The 20,017-nt window shown below is 44.2% G+C and overlaps 1 protein-coding gene and 1 long non-coding RNA gene across 4 annotated transcripts in view; one reads left to right on the top strand and one right to left on the bottom strand.

The window, feature by feature from the left end:
• The window catches only part of LOC310755762, a 1,619,227-nt gene that overhangs the window by 166,971 nt on the left and 1,432,239 nt on the right, over positions 1 to 20,017 (bottom strand). The gene's annotated exons all lie outside the window — the stretch shown is intronic.
• The window catches only part of RAB11FIP4 (RAB11 family interacting protein 4), a 201,895-nt gene continuing 184,348 nt past the window's right edge, over positions 2,471 to 20,017 (top strand). Inside the window, exon 1 of one of the 3 annotated variants that reach the window (XM_083598724.1) lies at positions 2,471 to 2,789. In XM_083598724.1, coding sequence (XP_083454850.1) covers positions 2,637 to 2,789 — 153 coding nt within the window. In that variant the 5' untranslated portion in view covers positions 2,471 to 2,636. The remainder of the gene's footprint in view (positions 2,790 to 20,017) is intronic. The other 2 variants (XM_083598726.1, XM_083598725.1) reach the window with 2 other exon arrangements.

Raw genomic sequence — 20,017 nt, 5'->3', positions numbered from 1 at the left:
TCAGCTTCACAATCTGTCCTTCCAGTGAGCACTCAGGGCTGATTTCCTTCAGAATGGAGAGGTTTGTTCTTCTTGCAGTCCATGATAGATAAGGCTTAATATATGTTTTGAATCGAACATGAAAACATTAAAACCGGCAGCAAAAGGGGGGAAAGCAGCGCCACAACTGGATAACATTGCAGAAGGTAGTACGATGGAGAAGCAGAAATTAGACTACTTTCCCACATCCTCCTTTCAATCCAGAATTTCTAGAAAAAAGTTGAAACGGGATCCTTTTGCTGGTAGAATCAAGTACTTAACGAGGTGCCCTTTGATTCCAGCTGCAAGTGTCAATATTAACATCTCTAGCAAAAAAAAAAAAGTAGAAAATGCTTCTGGAAGTTGAAGTCCAGTAATGCTCTTCAAAACATCACTCATAAAAATCTCAGGAAATGTAAAAACAGCTGTAATGGCACAGTGTGAACTCATTAACAGGCAGGGCCCAGCTATCAAGCTGCAGAAATCCTGGCGAGAGTCCAAGCCCTCAAGTACCTGGATTTCACAAGAATCCCAGTACTTGCTTCTAAGGCTGTAATCAAGATTTACACAGCTCGAAATCTAGCAGCAGCGAGAGTCTCTTTTTTTCTATTCCCAGCTCTTCACAGCTAATACATTAGTTCTCCAGGATACCTGAGCTGTTGATCTCTGGTTCCTGCCTAATTTATATGCCTCCCAGCTGTGGAAGATTTGATTTAGGGATGTGTAACAAGGTGTTTACTAGTGGAGTGTGTGGAACCCACACCTGTCATGTATTTTCCTAATAGAGTGCAAGGGGCTGAATTTGACTAATTATTAATTACTAATTATTACTAATTACTGTTACCTATAAATATATGAAGTTTCCCCCCTAGCAACCACCACCATGCCCCTTGAAATCAAATAGTTAAAAAGAAAATATGAAAACGGTAAACATGCAAAATCTGGTACCCAAATTTGAAAGCCATTTTTGTGTGAAATATTATTCCAGCTCAAGGTTTTTGGTTTGAGGGTTGTTGTTTTGGTCTTTTCTCATTCTGAAATGCTAGCGAATGGGGCAATTTTTGATGTGAATGCACCAAAAGGAATTGCCCCCTGCAATGGTTGTTCACTCTTCCCTTTATAGAATAGGTAATAACTCGTGTCTGAGGACTATTTCACATGATCACATTCAATGTAGCAGCCATCACTGTCCCATTAGGAAAATGGGAAATAAGCTCCACAGAGGCCAATGGAATTTACTCCACGGTTAGTCCTGAGATTGGGGTCCTAATAATTTACCACCTGACATGTCCTGGGCGAGGCCAGTTGCTGAATCTTGGTTTAAATTAAGCATGGCATGCTTAATTTAAACCCAGCATGCTTGCAAAGACTATTCACTCCATAACATTTAATCATATTTTTTTTAAAAAAATCACCATTCCACCAAGGAGCTCAAGGCAATTCGCCGCTTCTCCATTTCATCTTCACAACAACCCTGTTAGGTAGGTTAGGTTGAGAGATAGCAACAAACCCAAGGTCTTCCAGTGAGTTTCTCAGCTGAGCAGAAAGCTGACTCTGTGTCTCCCTGGTCCTAGTATTACATTTTTAAACACTTTAATCCACACGGTTAGCTGTACCAGGTGATTAAACACTGGAAAGTCAGGGGTGCGAACTTGAATGAAATATTGAGGAGGCCCAGATGAGCCCCATCCCATATAATCGATCACATTATGTGGCACATGCGCACCATTTGAATGGCAATGCCCATCAACTTTTGGGGGGCATTATTTTATGGGGGGGGGGGTCTGAGGGACCTCGGCCCCTAGGAGTTGGCTTCTATGTTGGGGGTGGGGGAGATATTTTCTTAATGCCACCTACCCAACCTCACCTTTGAAGACGACGTCAATTAACCAAGATTAGCACCCTTGACTCCGTCCACCTCCCCCGTCTCTAACGCGGAATACAATCCTCACGTTTGCCAAAACCAGCTGTTGAAAGGCGGGGAAGGGGTTCTAAACTGCCGAAAACTGATTGTGGGTATATATAACAGAGCAGTGCAAGGGAACTAAACCTCTTGAATGTGAGCTGGCACATGCGCTTCTCGTTTTTCAATATATGCCGACAGCTCAGGTGCCGAGTTTAGTGGTGGCTCTTCGTGTAAACGAATCCGGCGTCTTAGAAACGTGAAAACGGAAGATTGAGTGAGTACGTGTGAGAGAGAGAGAGAGATAGAGGAAGAGTTGAGGGGAGATGGCATGCGCCGGAACGGCAACCTTGCCCCCTAGTGGTACCCAACGCTCGCATCCCCTGGGCGGCCGCGGGCATCTTCTTTGATGTGCATCCTTCGTCCCCCGCGAGCTGGTCCCATCGCGCCCTGCCTCCTCCTCCTCTCGCCATTGTTCCTCCCTCCGCCTCCCCCCCGCCGCCCCCTCCCGCGCGCCTTTCTCCTCCCTTTGCTGATGTCATTCAGAAGCTGTTCAGGCTGAAGGCGAGAGAAGAGCAGGAGCCGCTCGCCTGCCCAGATCATGGCTGCTGCCGCCGCCGCTGCCTCCGCCCCCACCGCCGCTTCTCCTCCTGTGGTGATGGACCGGGAGAGCCTCTCGCCCGCGGCGGCGTCCAGCTAATCCCCATAGGGCGCCATGGAGCCCAGTGGCCTCGGGGAGCCACCGAACCTGATGCAGTTTCTGCGGAAGCTCAAGGAGGTCTTCGATGTGTGCGATGAGGACGCCGACGGCTTCATCCGGGTGGAGCACTTCGTCGCCCTGGGGCTGCAGTTTGGCCAGGGGGATGAGGTAAGGCAACTTGGTGGTGGTGGGGGGGGGGACCTGCGTTCCCGCCGGATATTTAAGAACTGCCTTTCCTTCAGGGGGGAGCATTATCCTTGGAGCTCCCCAAATCTCACTAAGCCCTATTTCTGAGACTGCTCCCCCACCCACAACCCCCAGATTGATACACATCTCTTACAGCACAGGATGGGGCTCAGGGTTTCAGAAATGGTGTGCATTTGTCCTGGAATGTGTGGAATAATGGCATGCCTCTGAGCATGTGCAGAGGGCCTTTCCCTCACTGCTGTGGCTGCCATATGTTTAAGCGGGTGAGCCTTTGTGCTGGCTTCTATCTTCATGGCCTGTACTTTAGAAAATACGCACTAAAGGAGCACCCTTCCTCTTGGGGGGAGTCAGAGACTCCTACTCCCCATGCAGAAGACTGGTGTGTTGGAGAGAGCAACAGTGGAACACCATAAAATGGAGATTGAGGCATGTTCTTGGTGCTGAACCCCATAGAAGCACCAAGTGCCCTAGTCAGGGCTGGGGGTATATCCCTGTGTCACAGAACGGAACGTACTTGCATGGAAATCTGTGGAGCAGAGTGACGTCTTAAGGAGCCTACATTGGCCACCCCTGATTTCATAGCTCTGTGCTTCCAAATGACTTGAGATACATTTATGGCCCTGAATCCTGCATGTAGTTGCAACATTTCACCAATAGCCTTAGGCAGGGAGATGATGTGCACAGCACTTTAAAAGCAGTTATTGCAATGAAAACTGAATCCCCGTTGTGAGAATTGCCTTCCCCACCCCCCTTACTTGTAATTGACCATCACATGCTTGCTCCTTAGTCACGTCTTCTGTGTTACAGATTTTGGACAGACTTATTTTCTCATCTTCCCTATATACTTCCCATAGCCTACTAGACAACAACAGCAACCTTATTCCTTACCCATCCCTGCTCCCCTGGCCACTAGTATAGTTCTTACCTGCTGTTGGTTTTCTCTTTTTTTAATTGCCTGATCTCACTAGCAGTTGACTTGTCTCATTGGGTGATTATGCGAAGAATGTCAATATCTGTAGGGCAAAGCTCTTCAAACTATTTGCGTGATTGCTGAACAGGACTAGAACACAGTTTCTTTCTCTAAAACAGCCTACAGGCATCCCACAAAGGGGGAATGTTGGAAGATTTTGGTACTGGTCTTGCTGACAATTTCTTTTGATGCGAATATGGAGAGGGCTTTTGTGCTTCATCAAAGTGTTTGAACTTGGTTCGTCTTTGTTTTCCCTTTGCTCTGATATGGAGTGTCAATAAAGTTGGTAGCTTTACCAAGGCATCCAATGAATGTATTGTATTGTACAGAAACAGAAGACCCTTGAGCTTCAACGCCCCAAAACCATTATGTTGAAGCCATCAACAATTCTAAAACAACTGGGTTTGAGAATCGTAATTGGTTTGAAGACCATAACTTAACTTTGGAGCTGAATGGAACTACCGGACATCAAAACTAGTTTGAGTATCAAATGTGTTTTCAGTTTCCTTGTTTGTTTACGATCTATGCCACAGGCCGAAAACCTGTAGCCTTCCAGAGATGATGTTGGTTTCCAGTTCCCAGCAACCCAAACCAGCATGGTCAATGGTAAGGAATGGTGGGAGTTGCAGTCCAACAACATCTGGAGGGCCACAGCTTCGTCACCATTTTTCTATGACCTCCAGAAGACATCATTTTATACTTAAAATGGCCATTGACTCCCTCCAGTGATAGTATTTTCAAAGGCAGTAATGTCACCTTAGGCCAGGCATAGGCAAACTCGGCCCTCCAGATGTTTTGAGACTACAGTTCCCATCATCCCTGACCACTGGTCCTGTTAGCTAGGGATGGTGGAAGTTGTAGTCCCAAAACATCTGGAGGGCCAAGTTTGCCTGTGCCTGGCTGAGGCATGTTTGAGATTCATGGTTTTAACTTTCTTGCCGGACCCAAAGACACTTAATCTCAGATCAGCGTAACATTCAGCCTTCTATTTTATATCTATATCTATAATTAAATTTTCAAAAGTTTAACGTACTCACTTGTATACATAGTAATTTTTTCTTTTGTTTTGTAGACTTCCTACCCCATTTTCCATGGTGTTTTTAGTTCTCCTTGTTTGCTGCACCCTATCTTCTATCTGTTATACCATAACAACAATACTATAATCTCTAATTCCTTCTGTTGCTCATAGTTCAAATCCTGCTCACGAGTTCATCATATTATGGAATTTCTTTAAGTAATATGAAAAAGGCTTCCATTCTTCTACAAAGCAATCATCATTAGGTTCTCTTATTTTGGCTGTTAACTTTGCCTATTCTGCATAGTCCATCACATTGCTTATCCATTCTTCTTTGGTGGGAACTTCTTCCTTCCTTCCATTTTTTGCATAAAGAATCCTAGCTGCTGTCCTTACATACACAAACAGCTTAATCATCTTTTTTTTGAAACTTATGTATGTTGTTGGACTACAACTCCCACCATCCCTGGCTATTTGTCCATGCTGGCTGTGGATGATGGGATTTGAAGTCCAAAAACATCTGGAGGGCCACAGGTTCACCACCTCTAAAGGTAAAAGTAAAGGTAAAGGGACCCCTGACCATTAGGTCCACTTGTGGCCGACTCTGGGGTTGCAGCGCTCCTCTCGCTTTATTGGCCAAGGGAGCCGGTGTACAGCTTCCGGGTCATGTGGCCAGCATGACCAAGCCGCTTCTGGCGAACCAGAGCAGCACACAGAAATGCCGTTTACCTCCCGCTGGAGTGGTACCTATTTATCTACTTGCACTTTGACGTGCTTTCGAACTGCTAGGTTGGCAGGAGCAGGGACCGAGCAACAGGAGCTCACCCCATTGCGGGGATTCGAACCGCCGACCTTCTGATCGGCAAGTCCTAGGCTCTGTGGTTTAACCCACAGCTCCACCCGCATCCCACGCCACCTCTAATGGAGACAAATAAATTTTAGCAGGTGCAGCTTTCATTTATTCATATATATGCTATCTTTCCATCAGAAAGATCCGTGAGGTGGCTTACAACAATTGAAAGATAAGAACACATGCATTAATTTAAACCAGCTTTGGACATAGCCACAGGGTGCAACTAACAATATCAGCATCAACAGAGTTAAAAATAAAAGTGATGCTTAAACTACAGGGAACCGAAACAGTTAATGTGCAACCACAAAAGTTTTACAAAATTGTAAGGATTTTGGTCTGATGCCTACAAGGAAGGAGCCAGGTGAGCTTTTTGCCACTAATCAAGAGTGACTCACAAGATGGTGCTCTTTCTTGTGATGGCCTATGGGGTCTTGAATTGTGGAGGCATTAGGAATAGGACCACCAGGGATGATGTGAGTAATTGGACAGGTTCTCATACGAATAGGCAGACCTTGAGAGATCTGGGCAGCAGGTGAAAATACTGCATTTGGCATTTTTTCCAACTCTACATAATTCTTAAAGATACCTTTCAGTAGAGAATGTTTTATTGAATTGTTATGGAAATTATCACCAGGAGAACGGAAATGGATTTTCCATGTCCTAATGGAGGCCAAGAGATTGATATTGAGGAATTGGAAAAATAAAGAGATGATACCCTTCAGTCAATGGACCGATGATATATCACTGGCAGTTTATGAATGGACTTCTTAAAGGCGCAGACTCTGTATGGATAAATATGATAACATTTGGAATGAGTTTATACTAAATGTAGTGGGCTGTTAGCATTTACATAAGCACCAGGACAACAACACTATACCAATTTATACAAGAATGTATGGGGAAATCGTATATTGCTTTTTTTGTATATTCTCGTTTTTATATGTATCGTCGTCGTTGTTCTCTCTCTCACTTTTCCTTCTTTCCCCCCCTGTATCACTTTATTTCTTTTAACTGAAATCGCCTTAATAAAATATAAATATTTAAAAATAATTCTTAAAGATATGGGAGCTCTAAACAGGCCTTTTCTGTGGTGGCTCCCCCGTCTGTCGAATGCTCTTCCCCAGGGAGGTTCGCTGGGTGCCTTCATTATATACCTTTAGGTGCCAGGCAAAAACATTCCTCTCAGGCAGGCATAGGCGAACTTGGCCCTCCAGATGTTTTGAGACTACAGTTCCCATCATCCCTGACCACCAGTCCTGTTAGCTAGGGATGATGGGAGTTGTAGTCCCAAATACCTGAAGGGCCGAGTTTGCCTATGCCTGCTCTCAGGCCTTTGGTTGATTGACATTCAGTGCCCTTCAAAAATGTGTTTGGGTGGGGGTGTTATTGGGTTGTTCTATTTTTTAATTTTGATTATGTATTTTGTGTTTCTATATTGTGATTTTGTCCTGTGAACTGCCCTAAGACCTACGGGTGTAAGGCGGTGTACCAATTTAATTAACAACAACAACAACAACAATAATAATAATAGGGTTAGGGCCCGGGGGTCAGCAAACCTTTTCAGCAGGAGGCCGGTCCACTGTCCCTCAGACCTTGTGGGGGGCCGGGCTATTTTTTTTTTTTGGGGGGGGGAGAACGAATTCCTATGCCCCACAAATAACCCAGAGATTCATTTTAAATAAAAACACACATTCTACTCATGTAAAAACACCAGGCAGACCCCGCAAATAACCCAGAGATGCATTTTAAATAAAAGCACACATTCTACTCATGTAAAAAACATACTGATTCCCGGACCGTCTGCGGGCCAGATTTAGAAGGCGATTGGGCCAGATTTGGCCCCCGGGCCTTAGTTTGCCTACCCATGGATTAGGCTGCCATGATGTAAATAACAGTGCAATTCAAATATGGATGGGAGCCTGGGTGATAAAAGTTTACCCTCTTGATGAAGACTGCAGAGGAGTGAGGCCTAAGAGATTATATTCCCTTTGTAGAGTTGCGTAGAAGAGAAAAGGTCCCGCAGGTGCCTCTCACCCCATCCTCTCCCATTACCTCGGTTTAAGAACAGCCCTGTTTACGAACAATTTGGTTTAGGTACTCCGGCAATACCGGAAGTAGTGTCCCGGTTTGTGAACTTTACCTCGGTCTAAGAACGGAATCCGAATGGTGGAAGGACACCGGTGGCCGGGAGGCCTCATTAGGGAAAGCGCACCTTGGTTTAAGAACGGTTTCGGTTTAAGAACGGACTTCTGGAACAGATTAAGTTCATAAACCGAGGTACCACTGTACTGATGCAGTTTGATGGGAAAAGGCATTTTAGGAGATTCTAATTTGCAGCTCTAAGATTACAGCAGCAACCCCAGTGCACATTCTGGGATGAGTGTACCTGTTATGCGTTGGGTGTAGATATTTTAAGCTGTGCAAAGGAGGCAGCCGAGGCGAGCCTAAGAGGATTAAAAGTTCAACCCTTTATGGAATATAAAGTGGAATAACTTAACCTGTAATGTGCCAAAGGATGCTAGAAATCTTAGCAAAATCGCCAATAATTCATGCATCTAATGAAACCGAACTGCTTGCTTAAAACATAATAATTCAGTGTAGTTTGTGCAGCAAATGGAATGAAGGAGTTCCTGAAATTTGGTTTCAGTCAGGACTCCTGTTTGCAGATGACCTAAAGTGGAAAGTATTTATGATTTTTCCTGCCTGCGTAGATGAGGTGAAGAAGGGAAAAAGCCAATGCTGGTCATTTTTAAAAGGGCTGATATGTTCTCTTGTGTTTGGCAGAGTTGACTAACGCAAGAGAAAAACAAGTACCGTAGCTTCTCGAAATTGGAAACATGGTTTGTTTCATGCTACAAAGGTGGGGAAAATGGCACCATCTGAAATTCTCTTTTATCACAGCATTTAAATATATAATTGTGATACATTGTGCTAAATTCTTAGTTGACATTTAAAATGTTAAAGGTGATTTGCAATCAAAATATTCAAGGCGGTTTCAATCTAAAATAAAACAAGACATGATAATAAATCAAGGTATCAACAAAAAAGGAGAGCATATACGAAAAAGAGCAAAATATCAATAAAAATAATGTTGATTTTTTTAAAAAAAACTTAAAAAGCAGTAGCAGCATAAAACATCTGCAGGTTGGTAACCTACAAAAATTAGCTGAAATCAAACAGCCTTTGGTTCCTGTCTAAACAATGAGCAGCAAAGGAGCCAGGATGAGCTTGCTTCAGACTGGGAGGCTGTTTCATGTCTTGGGTGCCACAGGTGAAAAGGCCCTGTTATTTACTGTATTTCTGATGGAGGTGGGCAGGGAACCAGATTCAGGGTCCAGAGTCTTCAATGTCAGTAAAGTAGTCTTTATTGGAACTGTGGCTCACATTAGCATACATTATTATTATTATTATTAATCTATTACTCCCCAGCCACTCTGGGCAGCTTCCAACAGGATATTAAAAACACAATAAAACATCAGACATTCAAAACTTCCTTAAAGAGGGCTGCCTTCAGATGTCTTCTAAAAGTTGTTTATTTCCTTGACATCTGCTGGGAGGGTGTTCCACAGGGCAGGCGCCACTACTAAGAAGGCCCTCTGCCTGGTTCCCTGTAACCTCACTTCTTGCAGTGAGGGAACCGCCAGAAGGCCCTTGGAGCTGGACCTCAGTGTCTGGGCTGAGTGACGGCGGTGGAGATGCTCCTTCACGTGCATGATGCCATGCAATGGACAGGTAGATTGCTCCACCTACTTTCAAACTTGGTCTACAGCAGTGGTTCTCAACCTGTAGGTTGCCAGATGCTGTTGGACTACAACTCCCATCATCCCTAGCTAGCAAGGTAGGTCAGAGCTCAGGGATGATGGGAGTTGTAGTCCAACAACATCTGGGGACCCACAGGTTGAGAGCGGCTGGTCTACAGAGAGTGAAGGAGGATAAAAATCCACCTCACTTTGGTGGGTCCAGTTCCTCACCCCAATGTGTACTCTATGACACAGGTTACCCAAGACTTTCTTTCTCCATCATAAAAGTTGTATATTGCACAGCTCAAGTGGTCACTTAGCATTAGGGCCAGGGCTGTAGCTCAGCAATGGAACATCTGCTTTGCATGTAGAAGGTCATGGGTTCCATCTTTGGCATCTCCAAGCAGGACTGGGAGAGACTTCCTGTCTGAAACCCTGGAGATCTGCTACCAGTCAGTGTGTAGACTGAGCTACATGGACCAATGATCTGACTCAGTATGGCAGCTTCCTGCATCCCTTATTGGTCCCTTGAGAGCCAGAGAAATAGGATGGTGTGCATGTTATGAAGTCACAGGGAGGGTACACAACCAACTGGGACTTTCTTTAATGAGAGGCTTACAGAGAAAAGCTGGCAGCCAACTGACTGCTGCAGGCAACTCTTGAACTGGAACCGAGAAGAATTAATAATAACAACAACAACAACAACAACAATAATAATAATTTATTATTTATACCCCGCCCATCTGGCTGGGCTTCCCCGGCCACTCTGGGCGGCTTCCAAAAAAATATTAAAATACTGTGATACATCAAACATTAAAAGCTTCCCTAAACAGGGCTGCCTTCAGATGTCTTCTAAAAGTCTGGTAGTTGTTGTTCTCTTTGACATCTGGTGGGAGGGCGTTCTATAGGGAGGGTGCCACTACTGAGAAGGCCCTCTGCCTGGTTCCCTGTAACTTGGCTTCTCGCAGTGAGGGAACCACCAGAAGGCCCTCGGCACTGGACCTCAGTGTCCGGGTAGAACGATGGGGGTGGAGACGCTCCTTCAGATATAATTAAGACGTTCCTGATATCGGAATCCAGGAGAAACCAATACAAGTAGTTCTTTTATTGCGTGGGGTGTTTGTGTGATCTGAGCATTTCATCTGCAACATTTCAAGGCATCCTCGTTATCCAATTGGGACCCTGAAAGATGTCTGGCAGACCCTCTCTCTCTCTCTCTCTCTCTCTCTGTGTGTGTGTGCATACAGGTGTTATATAATGCCTAGCTTCTGTGTTGATGAATTGGTTTCTGTGGAGCTTGGTAGTCTCTTATTCCAATCCTATGGCTACCCCTATCAATCTTTGCAGCTGAAACAGAACAAATCCCTGCCAAATTTAATGTGTGCCGCAACAAATCTCCTTTTCCTTGCGTATTGGTTGTCCTTGTTGTATTCATTTCATATCTGCTTAGAGAGATAGTGGGATTTCTGGAGCTGGTGTTCTGCTGTGGGAAAGCTTTACATTGTAACAGCTCTGTTTAACTGGAAAAAAATCAGCAAAGGTTGCCTAGAATTAGGAAGGGATTCAACACAGCAAGAAGAGTAAGGCGCTATCTGAAAATAAGATTAGTTAATTTCTTTCTGGTGCAACATGTAGACTGGATGCCTTGGGAAATGGAAACAGCTGAAAAGTAAATACAATAATGCACATTCAGTGGCCTGAGATACATGCTTGTGGGGAACTTCAAGAGCTCCTGTTCTCACAATGGCCCACTGGATGCCTATAGGTAGCCCACAGCCAGGGCACAAGGACAAAAGCGCACCTCCACTCGTGGTCCCTGGGTGACTAAATAGCAGCCTTTCATCTCAGAGCCCCTTCCACAGCTACACTTCTCAGAGTTCTCTGAGAAGGCATCATAGTGCTTTAAATGCCTGATGTGAATGTGGCCTAGAGTAGTATTCAATAGCGATGTTGATCACAGTAGCCCATGTTGTTCTCCTTTAGACCGAAGAGACGGGTTTCTCAACAGCAGCTTTGTAGTGCTAGCATATCCAAAGGGCTCTGGCCATGCCCAAGATCTGCTTTCAAACTGTAAAGGTAAAGGACCCCTGACAGTTAAGTCCAGTCGCAGATGACTCCGGGGTTGCGGCGCTCATCTCGCTTTACAGGCCAAGGGAGCTGGCATTTGTCCGCAGACAGTTTTTACGGGTCATGTGGCCAGCATCACTAAGCCGCTTCTGGCACAACGGAACACCGAAACCAGAGCAGCGCACAGAAATGCCGTTTACCTTCCTGCCACAGCGGTACCTATTTATCTACTTGCACTGGCGTGCTTTTGAACTGCTAGGTTGGCAGGAGCAGGGACCGAACAACGGGAGCTCACCCCGTCACGGGGATTCAAACCGCCGACCTTCTGATCGGCAAGCCCAAGAGGCTCAGTAGTTTAGACCACAGCACCACCCGCGTCCCTTTCAAACTGTAGGTGCTATTTTATATATACACAAACACACACACACTTACTTCGGACTGGATATGGCTATCTTATTATTATCTGTGCCATGTGTTACTTCTGATTTTCTTTTTCCTGTGCTGTGTGATATTATTTACCAAGAGTGTACATTTGCTTTGTGCCTTCAGCTTTACAATTGTGTATTATTAACAGGATGCATGGTGGAGGTGTGTGTGTATGTGTGTGTGTGTGTGTGTGTGATAGGACCCCTGTTGCTTTAAGCAGCGCTCTGGCAAGAAAAATTCAATAGGTGGAATCTTTTCCAGCTCTTCACATTTGCTTTCTGGGGGGAAAGCTTTAGTAGTTAAGTTTCGGCTGTTGGCTTGTATGTGCTTGTTTATTACCTAAACTGCCCGACTGGTGATTTCAGGACTTGATTCACATGGATAAACAATGTGCTGTAATTTGACATGAGGACATCGTAGCCTGCCGCCTAAAGCGAAGACATGATCTAGAAAGATTGGGCAATGATATCCAGAATCTTTCAACCTTACCCTCTGGGAATAAATTATATGCTCCCATATGTACTCACTTGCTGGGAACAAAAGGCCATAATGGAAGGAAAGGAATTCTAGATTTGATGAAGTCTGTCTGTAATGACTATCCACACCTAGAGGAGTGACTTCAGCAGTGCCAGATTATTAAATATGCACTGGCCTATGAGCCCCATGGCTTTTAGGATCCCAGGAACTGAATCTGGGATCTTTGGCACTCAAACTATGTGCTTTGTCCATGAGTGACATGTGCTATCATAACGGTGGCACAATGCTGGCCTACCTTTGGGCTTCAGTGGTGCAGGGAGACTTGCAATTGAAATAAAAAAAATAAGGTCTCGTATATATAATAAATGTTCATAAATGTACCAAGCAAACATGTACATAAATATATAAACCACATGTCTGAAGCAGCACAGGAAAACAACCCTGACTCCCAAACTGACCAAATGTTTTCTCTGCAAGGTCAAAGGAAAATGGAAAAGCCTCCCCATTGTCTTTTCATTCACAAATCCTGTCTTAAGGGTATGTCTGTGTATGAATAGGGTGAGCCTGTGACCTGGCTCAGGAACTGTCATTACAAAAGACTGGCCAGGCTCCCCAGGGTATCCAATTGAGCATTAACAGGTAACCTGCCAGACAGGAGAAAAACAGCGCACTCAGATTTCTGTTGTAGACCGCCTTTTCTGTGATGTAGGTATGATGTATCTGGGGTGGTGGTCTTGAACTACACCCCTTCTGTGATGTATGTATGATGTTTCTGGGGTTGGTCTTGGACTCCAGGGCGGGCAGTTTAAAATGTCTATACAGTATAAGGGCAGGCACACCTGGGTTTCGGGGTCCTCCTCCTTTCCTGCGTGTGAGGGGAGCACCCTGTTGCAACAGTTCAATAAAGATCAGGCTTACAAGCTGCTTTGCTTCTCAATATTTTCTGGTTGGCCTCTGTTATTTTCTCCGACCGACGGAGAACCTACAAATGACTTTATAATGGCTATTGTGTTCCCCATAAGGGAATAAGGGCAGATTTTCGTTTATTACACAATGAACCCATCTCTGCCCAAGCAGACCCAAGTCAGTCCACTGCTGATTTCTGATGAATTTGTTAAGGGAAAATGAGCATGCTCATGTTATTGAGCAAAGATCTGCTCCAGATTCCTCTTCCTTTGGAAGTCATGAAAGGCAGGAGGTTTTCAGTCCTAGCACTTACAGCACAGCAGTCCTCTGTAGGGTAGCTGGGTTGCAGCCTGGAAAATAAACCTTTCCCTCTTTAAACACACATCTAAGGAGGCTAGAAGGTACCATTTCCCCTCCTCCTCCTCTGATCCTTTTCATCCACCTGCCTGTGCCTGCCATAGAGGTAGGAGTAGAGTTCTGTTCTCCTACCTCAGGTGGGCAAGGACAGGCAAAAAAGAAAGGAGCAGAGGAGAAGGAGCCAGGAGTGTCTGCAACCCTGTTTCTCACTTTATCAGTGATTTTAAAGGTAAATGCTTATTCTCTGATGTGCACCTTAGCAATCCTGTTCTTCAGGGAGGCCTGATAACGTAATTGTCATGAGGACAGATAAGGATGTACCCTTTCAAAAGACTGTGTTGATATCCTTTGATGTTGCACTATTCTGACGCTGTGCTGTAAGACCTATTACGGCTTAACTGTACAGTCCCTGCTGAGGTTCCTGGTGTGGTTATGTTCATTGCAAATGGCTTGGGTAACTGCCAAGCCAGAAAACTGATGACCCTGGCAGCTATGTCTCTATTACATAAAGTTGGTGGCAGCAATTGAGGGTTGTTCCTGAGGGAAGGAGAGGGGTCTTTGTCCTATGATTGCTGCTGGGGTGGAGGCTCCAGAGCAGATTACACTATCTACGTCTTTTGCAAGCAAAACAGGTCCTTACTACTACTACTACTACTACTACTATTACTACTACTACTACTAATTTATTATTTAACCCCTGCCCATCCCGCTGGGTTTCCCCAGCCACTCTGGGCGGTTTCCAACAAAGTATTAAAATACAGTAGTCTGTTAAACATTAAAAGCTTCCCTAAAAAGGGCTGCCTTCAGATGTCTTGTAAAAGTCTGGTAGTTGTTGTTCTCTTTGACATCTGATGGGGGGGCATTCCACATGACGGGTGCCACTACTGAGAAGGCCCTCTGCCTGGTTCCCTGTAACTTGGCTTCTCGCAGTGAGGGAACCACCAGAAGGCCCTTGGCGTTGGACCTCAGTGACCAGGCAAAATGATGGGGGTGGAGACGCTCCTTCAGGTATACTGGACACAGGCTGTTTAGGGCTTTAAAGGTCAGCACCAACGCTTTGAACTGTGCTTGGAAACATACTGGGAGCCAGTGTAGGTCTTTCAAGACCAGTGTTATGAGGTCTCGGCGGCCGCTCCCAGTCACCAGTCACCAGTCTGGATTAGCTGTAGTTTCCAGGTCACCTTCAAAGGCAGCCTCACGTAGAGCGTATTGCAGTAATCCAAGCAGGAGATAACCAGAGCATGCACCACTCTGGTGAGACAGTCTGCGGGCAGGTAGGGTCTCAGCCTGCGTACCAGATGGAGCTGGTAGACAGCTGCCCTGGACACAGAACTGACCTGTGCCTCCATGGACAGCTGTCACTCCCAGGCTGTGCACCTGGTCCTTCAGGGGCACAGTTACCCCATTCAGGACCAGGGAGTCCTCCACACCTGCCCGCCTCCTGGCCCCCCAAAACGGTACTTCTGTCTTGTCAGGATTCAACCTAGTGCCCCCTCTCACAAATTGTGGGCCACTATGGAGGAAATTCTTGGGAGAAAAGCAATGACAAACCTAGACAGCATCTTAAAAAGCAGAGGCATCACCTTGCCAACAAAGGTCCGTATAGTTAAAGCTATGGTTTTCCCAGTAGTGATGTATGGAAGTGAGAGTTGGACCATAAAGAAGGCTGATCGCCAAAGAATTGATGCTTTTGAATTATGGTGCTGGAGGAGACTCTTGAGAGTCCCATGGACTGCAAGAAGATCAAACCTATCCATTCAGAAGGAAATCAGCCCTGAGTGCTCACTAGAAGGACAGATCCTGAAGCTGAGACTCCAATACTTTGGCCACCTCATGAGAAGAGAAGACTCCCTGAGAAAGACCCTGATGGAGGGCACAAGGAGAAGGGGATGACAGAGGACGAGATGGTTGGATAGTGTTCTCAAAGCTACCAGCATGAGTTTGACTAAACTGTGGGAGGCAGTGGAAGACAGAAGTGCCTGGCGTGCTCTGCTCCATGGGGTCACGAAGAGTTGGACACGACTAAACGACTAAACAACAACAACATGGAGGAAATTCAGCTACAAGGAGCAGCAGTGTTTTTTTCTGGGGCTATGCAGCACCAACACCTTTTTTTTCTAGAAGAAAAGCATTGGGGAGAAGGGCTTTTTTCAACTCTACATTGTTATGATTCTAAGGGCAATTTTGAGAGATCAAATGATGGGAAGGGAAAGGGTTAACAAGCCCTCCTCCCCCCCAGCCCCCACCCTGTCCCCATTCACTCTGCTTTTCTACTCTTGCCTGAAACTTCCAGAGTTGGTTTTCAGATTAAAAAGCAAAGCTCAAGATTATTGCGGGTGGGGAAAAACCTGCCTATAGATTAACCGGAGCTGTCCACAGGGCCAGTGCTGAAGGTACTGTTTTAACTACTTGCCTCCTCTGTGTCAAGCAATGGTTTCAAATGGTTTCACTGACCATCTACGAGTTAACTTAGTCAAAATAAATACGCTAAATGATGATTTGGTGGTTATGGACGGGTTTCCCCCATTTAGTGTAGCGGTTCCCACCCTTCCATGGTTGATTGTTGACATGGTTTCTTTGCACTCCCATAAAACTAACAATTGTTTGGAGACACGAATGGCATGTTAGGAGATCCTTGTCTCTGTCTACATGCAAAATGTGAGTACTAGTTTGCCTCTCTTGTGTGTGTGTGACTTTTTGATTGGTAATTAGCCGGTGTGTATATATTCATTTATGAATCCCCAAGGTATCTAATCTAGTCTCTTAGAAGTATTACATTCTCTGTGCTTATATAATCATTTTAACATGAAAGGAAAAGGGGGGGGACCTTCCATTTAACTCCTAAAATCTATTACTTTGCTATGTGTTTCTAAATGTGCTTTTAGAACGGATAGCTTGTCTGGTTAGCTCCACCATTTTATTAGGTTTTTTTTAAAATTTCATTTATACTTTTCAGATATATACATTTCATGTTTAGGGAAGTTTTTAATGTCTAATGTTTTATTGTATTTTTAATATTTTGTTGGAAGCCACCCAGAGTGGCTGGGGAAACCCAACCAGATGGGCAGGGTATAAATAATAAATGAATATAATTATCATCCTCACCACCCCAGCCACCATCATCAAGTCATTTTGACATTTTTAAAACTTGACTTCCTCCCCCCTCTTTCTGTAGTTCCTTAAAATTATTTTTAATATCTTCTGCATATCCAAATTAACTTAACTTATTTTTTATCTTCTTTAAATATATACACTTATGTGACTGCAGGTTATTACAATAATCCTGCCAGTGGTTATCTGTTTACAGTTTGTCTGTAAATATTCCATAAACCATTTCCATTCTTTTATAAAAAGTTTGTCATCTTGATTTCTTATTCTTCTGGTAAGTTTTGCCATTTCTGCATATTTCCTAAGTTTTTGTATCCATTCTTCCTTTACTGGGACTTTTGCTTCTTTCCATTTTTGGGCAAGTAGCATTCTTGCTTCTGTATTCTCCATTTAATTAGTTTTAAACTTAAAAAAAACTAAGCTAGTGTTATGAAGTTGCTTGTGAAAGTCAGCACCTTTTGTTCTATGTGCTAATGAGCATTGAAAGAGGTCCATCCAAGCTGATGGACTATGCCAAAATGGCAAAACTAACTAGGAAGCTGAGGAATCAAGAAGACAAGATCTTTATAAAAAAGAATGGGAAAAGTTTATAATGTATATAGAAGATTATTGTAAGCAGGTTTAAACATTGGCAGGATTTTAAGCACACTTGTAACAGTATGTATGGATAACTGAGGAAGATAAAAATTGGAGAAGCAATGATATGCAGTTGAAAAATAGGATTAATAGGGCCCATGGAAGGAATAGGGGGAAGTCAGGAGATTCAGAGTAATCTCAACATTTGGAATTGTTTTTGTGGTATGTTTATATTTTTGAAAATCAAATAAAAATTTATTTCAAAAAAAAAGAAAGAAAGCGGTCCATCCATGGAGTCAATATGCAGCCTCAGCAAGCAGGGATGTTGGGAGTTTCAATAGTCAACGTAGTTTGACATTGTTAAACGTCAAAAGGAATGGCAGCTTTTCTGACCGCACCAGACATGCTCCCCCTTGCCATGTCAGACAGATTTGTGCTCCTAAAAAGAAGTCGCCTGAATGTTGTTGAGCTTTTGTTAGGAAGGAGGAAGGCCCATTTTTGGGGGGTTCAGGTCAAAGTTTTTAGGGGAGCCGCAGTTGTTCAGCTTCTTTGTGAGGAGCGAATGATCTACCAGTGATCTAACGCAGACACCCAGTGATCTACCGGTAGATCACGACCTACCTGTTGGATATGCCTGATCTAGATGAGCCTTGGGGTCCATTCCAGCTCTACAATTCTATGATTCAATGAATAGATAGACAAATAGTCCTACTCAGTGAGTGAAAAAGAAACTTTCTGTGTTCCTCTAGAATACTTTCGCACAATTCCCTTTTGTTTCCATGATGTCAAAGTACTTCCCAGTGAATATGCCCTAGTGAACTTCAGTTTGCTATTGGACCAGCATGCAAAAAATGCCTAAGAGGCAAGTGTTGAAAAGTGTCCATTCATGGAGCTAAAAGATAGCTACTACCACACAAGCTGCATGCATGAGTCTGATAGTCAACTAATGTCAGAACCACTGAAAAGGAAAAACTTTGAATGATCTTTGGTTTCTGTTTCAAGTACTGCCATTTTTACATCTCTCTCAAGCATCTGCCTGTCAGGGGCTCGTCCTACTCTCAAGTAGGACCCTGGCAGAGACACATGCCCAACTGGCATGTTCTTTCCCTCCTGGTCGTTTGTTCGGGAGCTTCATAAGCTTTCTTCTGCCCAAACATCACAGCGACCGATGCCAACAGACATTGGCACACTTAGGGATCCGCAGAGTTTGCGCAGACCTCAGCAACTCAGCATTTTGGCTAATCTACTTTATTTACATATAAACACACACGGAGCACTGCAACATGGCTCCATCTCTCTCTAGCATTAGACGGCAAAGAGAAAGAACAAAGGACAATAGTCCCACTTCACAGAACACAGTAACACAAACATCCTGTCTCCGTCACTTCCCACTTTGTGGAGTCAAAACATACACTGTCATGTGATAGACAAAAATCCCATGACTGCAATCATGGAGCAGGAATTCTAACACTGCCTTCCTGTAACTCCTGTGTTTTGCCTTGGCACATAATGATTAAGGCGAAAACAGTCCTGACATATCTTTGTAAAAGACACTTCCTCCTAGATCCAGGGAAGCCTTCCATTTTGTATTCTTTTGGAGACAGAGCATGAAATTTTTGCGCTTAGACATCTGTTCCTTTGCATAATGGGTTGCATATTTTATAGGTTGGTTTTTTTCCCTTTGTGCCTGACAATTTTCGGTTTTTAGACGTACCAATTGGCATTCTTCACTGTGTGGTATTGTCTGGGCAATCTTCAGAAATTTTATTCCTGTTGATATTCAGATTTCTCCTACATGTGGAGTTTTCTTTCTCCTCAGTGTCATTAAGCTCTGGAAGGCGTATTATGTAGATCAGCTACAATGAATTGTGTGCCGTGTTGTACAATTAATGTTTCTGGGAAGATGGTGGCTGGTAAGAGAGGCCTTTTTTGATCTCCAAGCTGTGTCATCAACTTTGCATAGCTGATCTGTCAGCAGCCAACACGGTAGAAGAATAAAAGAGATTTCTTTCTTTTTTTTAAACACATCTGTTTCTATGTTTAGCAGAGTAAAGTGAATTCGTGATTCTTTGTTGGCTGACTCACTTTATCGCATGATAGGAGTGCCTTTTGTTTTGTAATAATTTAAAATAGTTTAAAGGAATCCATTCTCATTTCTAGGCAATATAGCATCAGTGTCACAGTGGAGTTGGGGAAGAAAGAGCATAGAGATCTTTCCCTGAATAAGTAAGTTTTTACTTGTCTTCCAAACATATGTGCTGAGTTTTCCCAAGGAGGGACTTCCACAAGAAACAGCTTTCCAACAGAAAAGGTCTTGCCCCTGTCCCACTCCAGGATTGCCGTGGCTTCAGTCCTACATCACTGTGGAGGAAGTCTTGTTGACCTTGGAAGGCCCTGCTTCTGAGTAAACATTGGTTTGAGTAGACATATTGACCCATTGTTTATAAAGTGTATCCCATTTCATGGCTCTGAAAGAAGCAGCAGAGCATCTAACGTTGTATGTAAAACAATCAAGGCAACATCTAATAAAAAATACTCAGCTCATTAAAATATAATGCAGCCGAGCAGAATGATGAGTCAAATCACAGTGCAGAGCAAGGAAACATGGGAAAGGAGCAGTGCCTTTCTTCGGGGGGGGGGGGAGTGGGCCAGTAATCACCATGAAGTAAGTGCCACATTTTAAACCAGTGCTTA

The sequence above is a fragment of the Podarcis filfolensis genome, assembly GCF_964270895.1.
Source record: "Podarcis filfolensis genome assembly, chromosome: 2".
NCBI classification, from domain to species: Eukaryota; Metazoa; Chordata; class Lepidosauria; order Squamata; family Lacertidae; genus Podarcis; species Podarcis filfolensis.
This window is presented reverse-complemented; position numbering and strand designations above follow the sequence as displayed.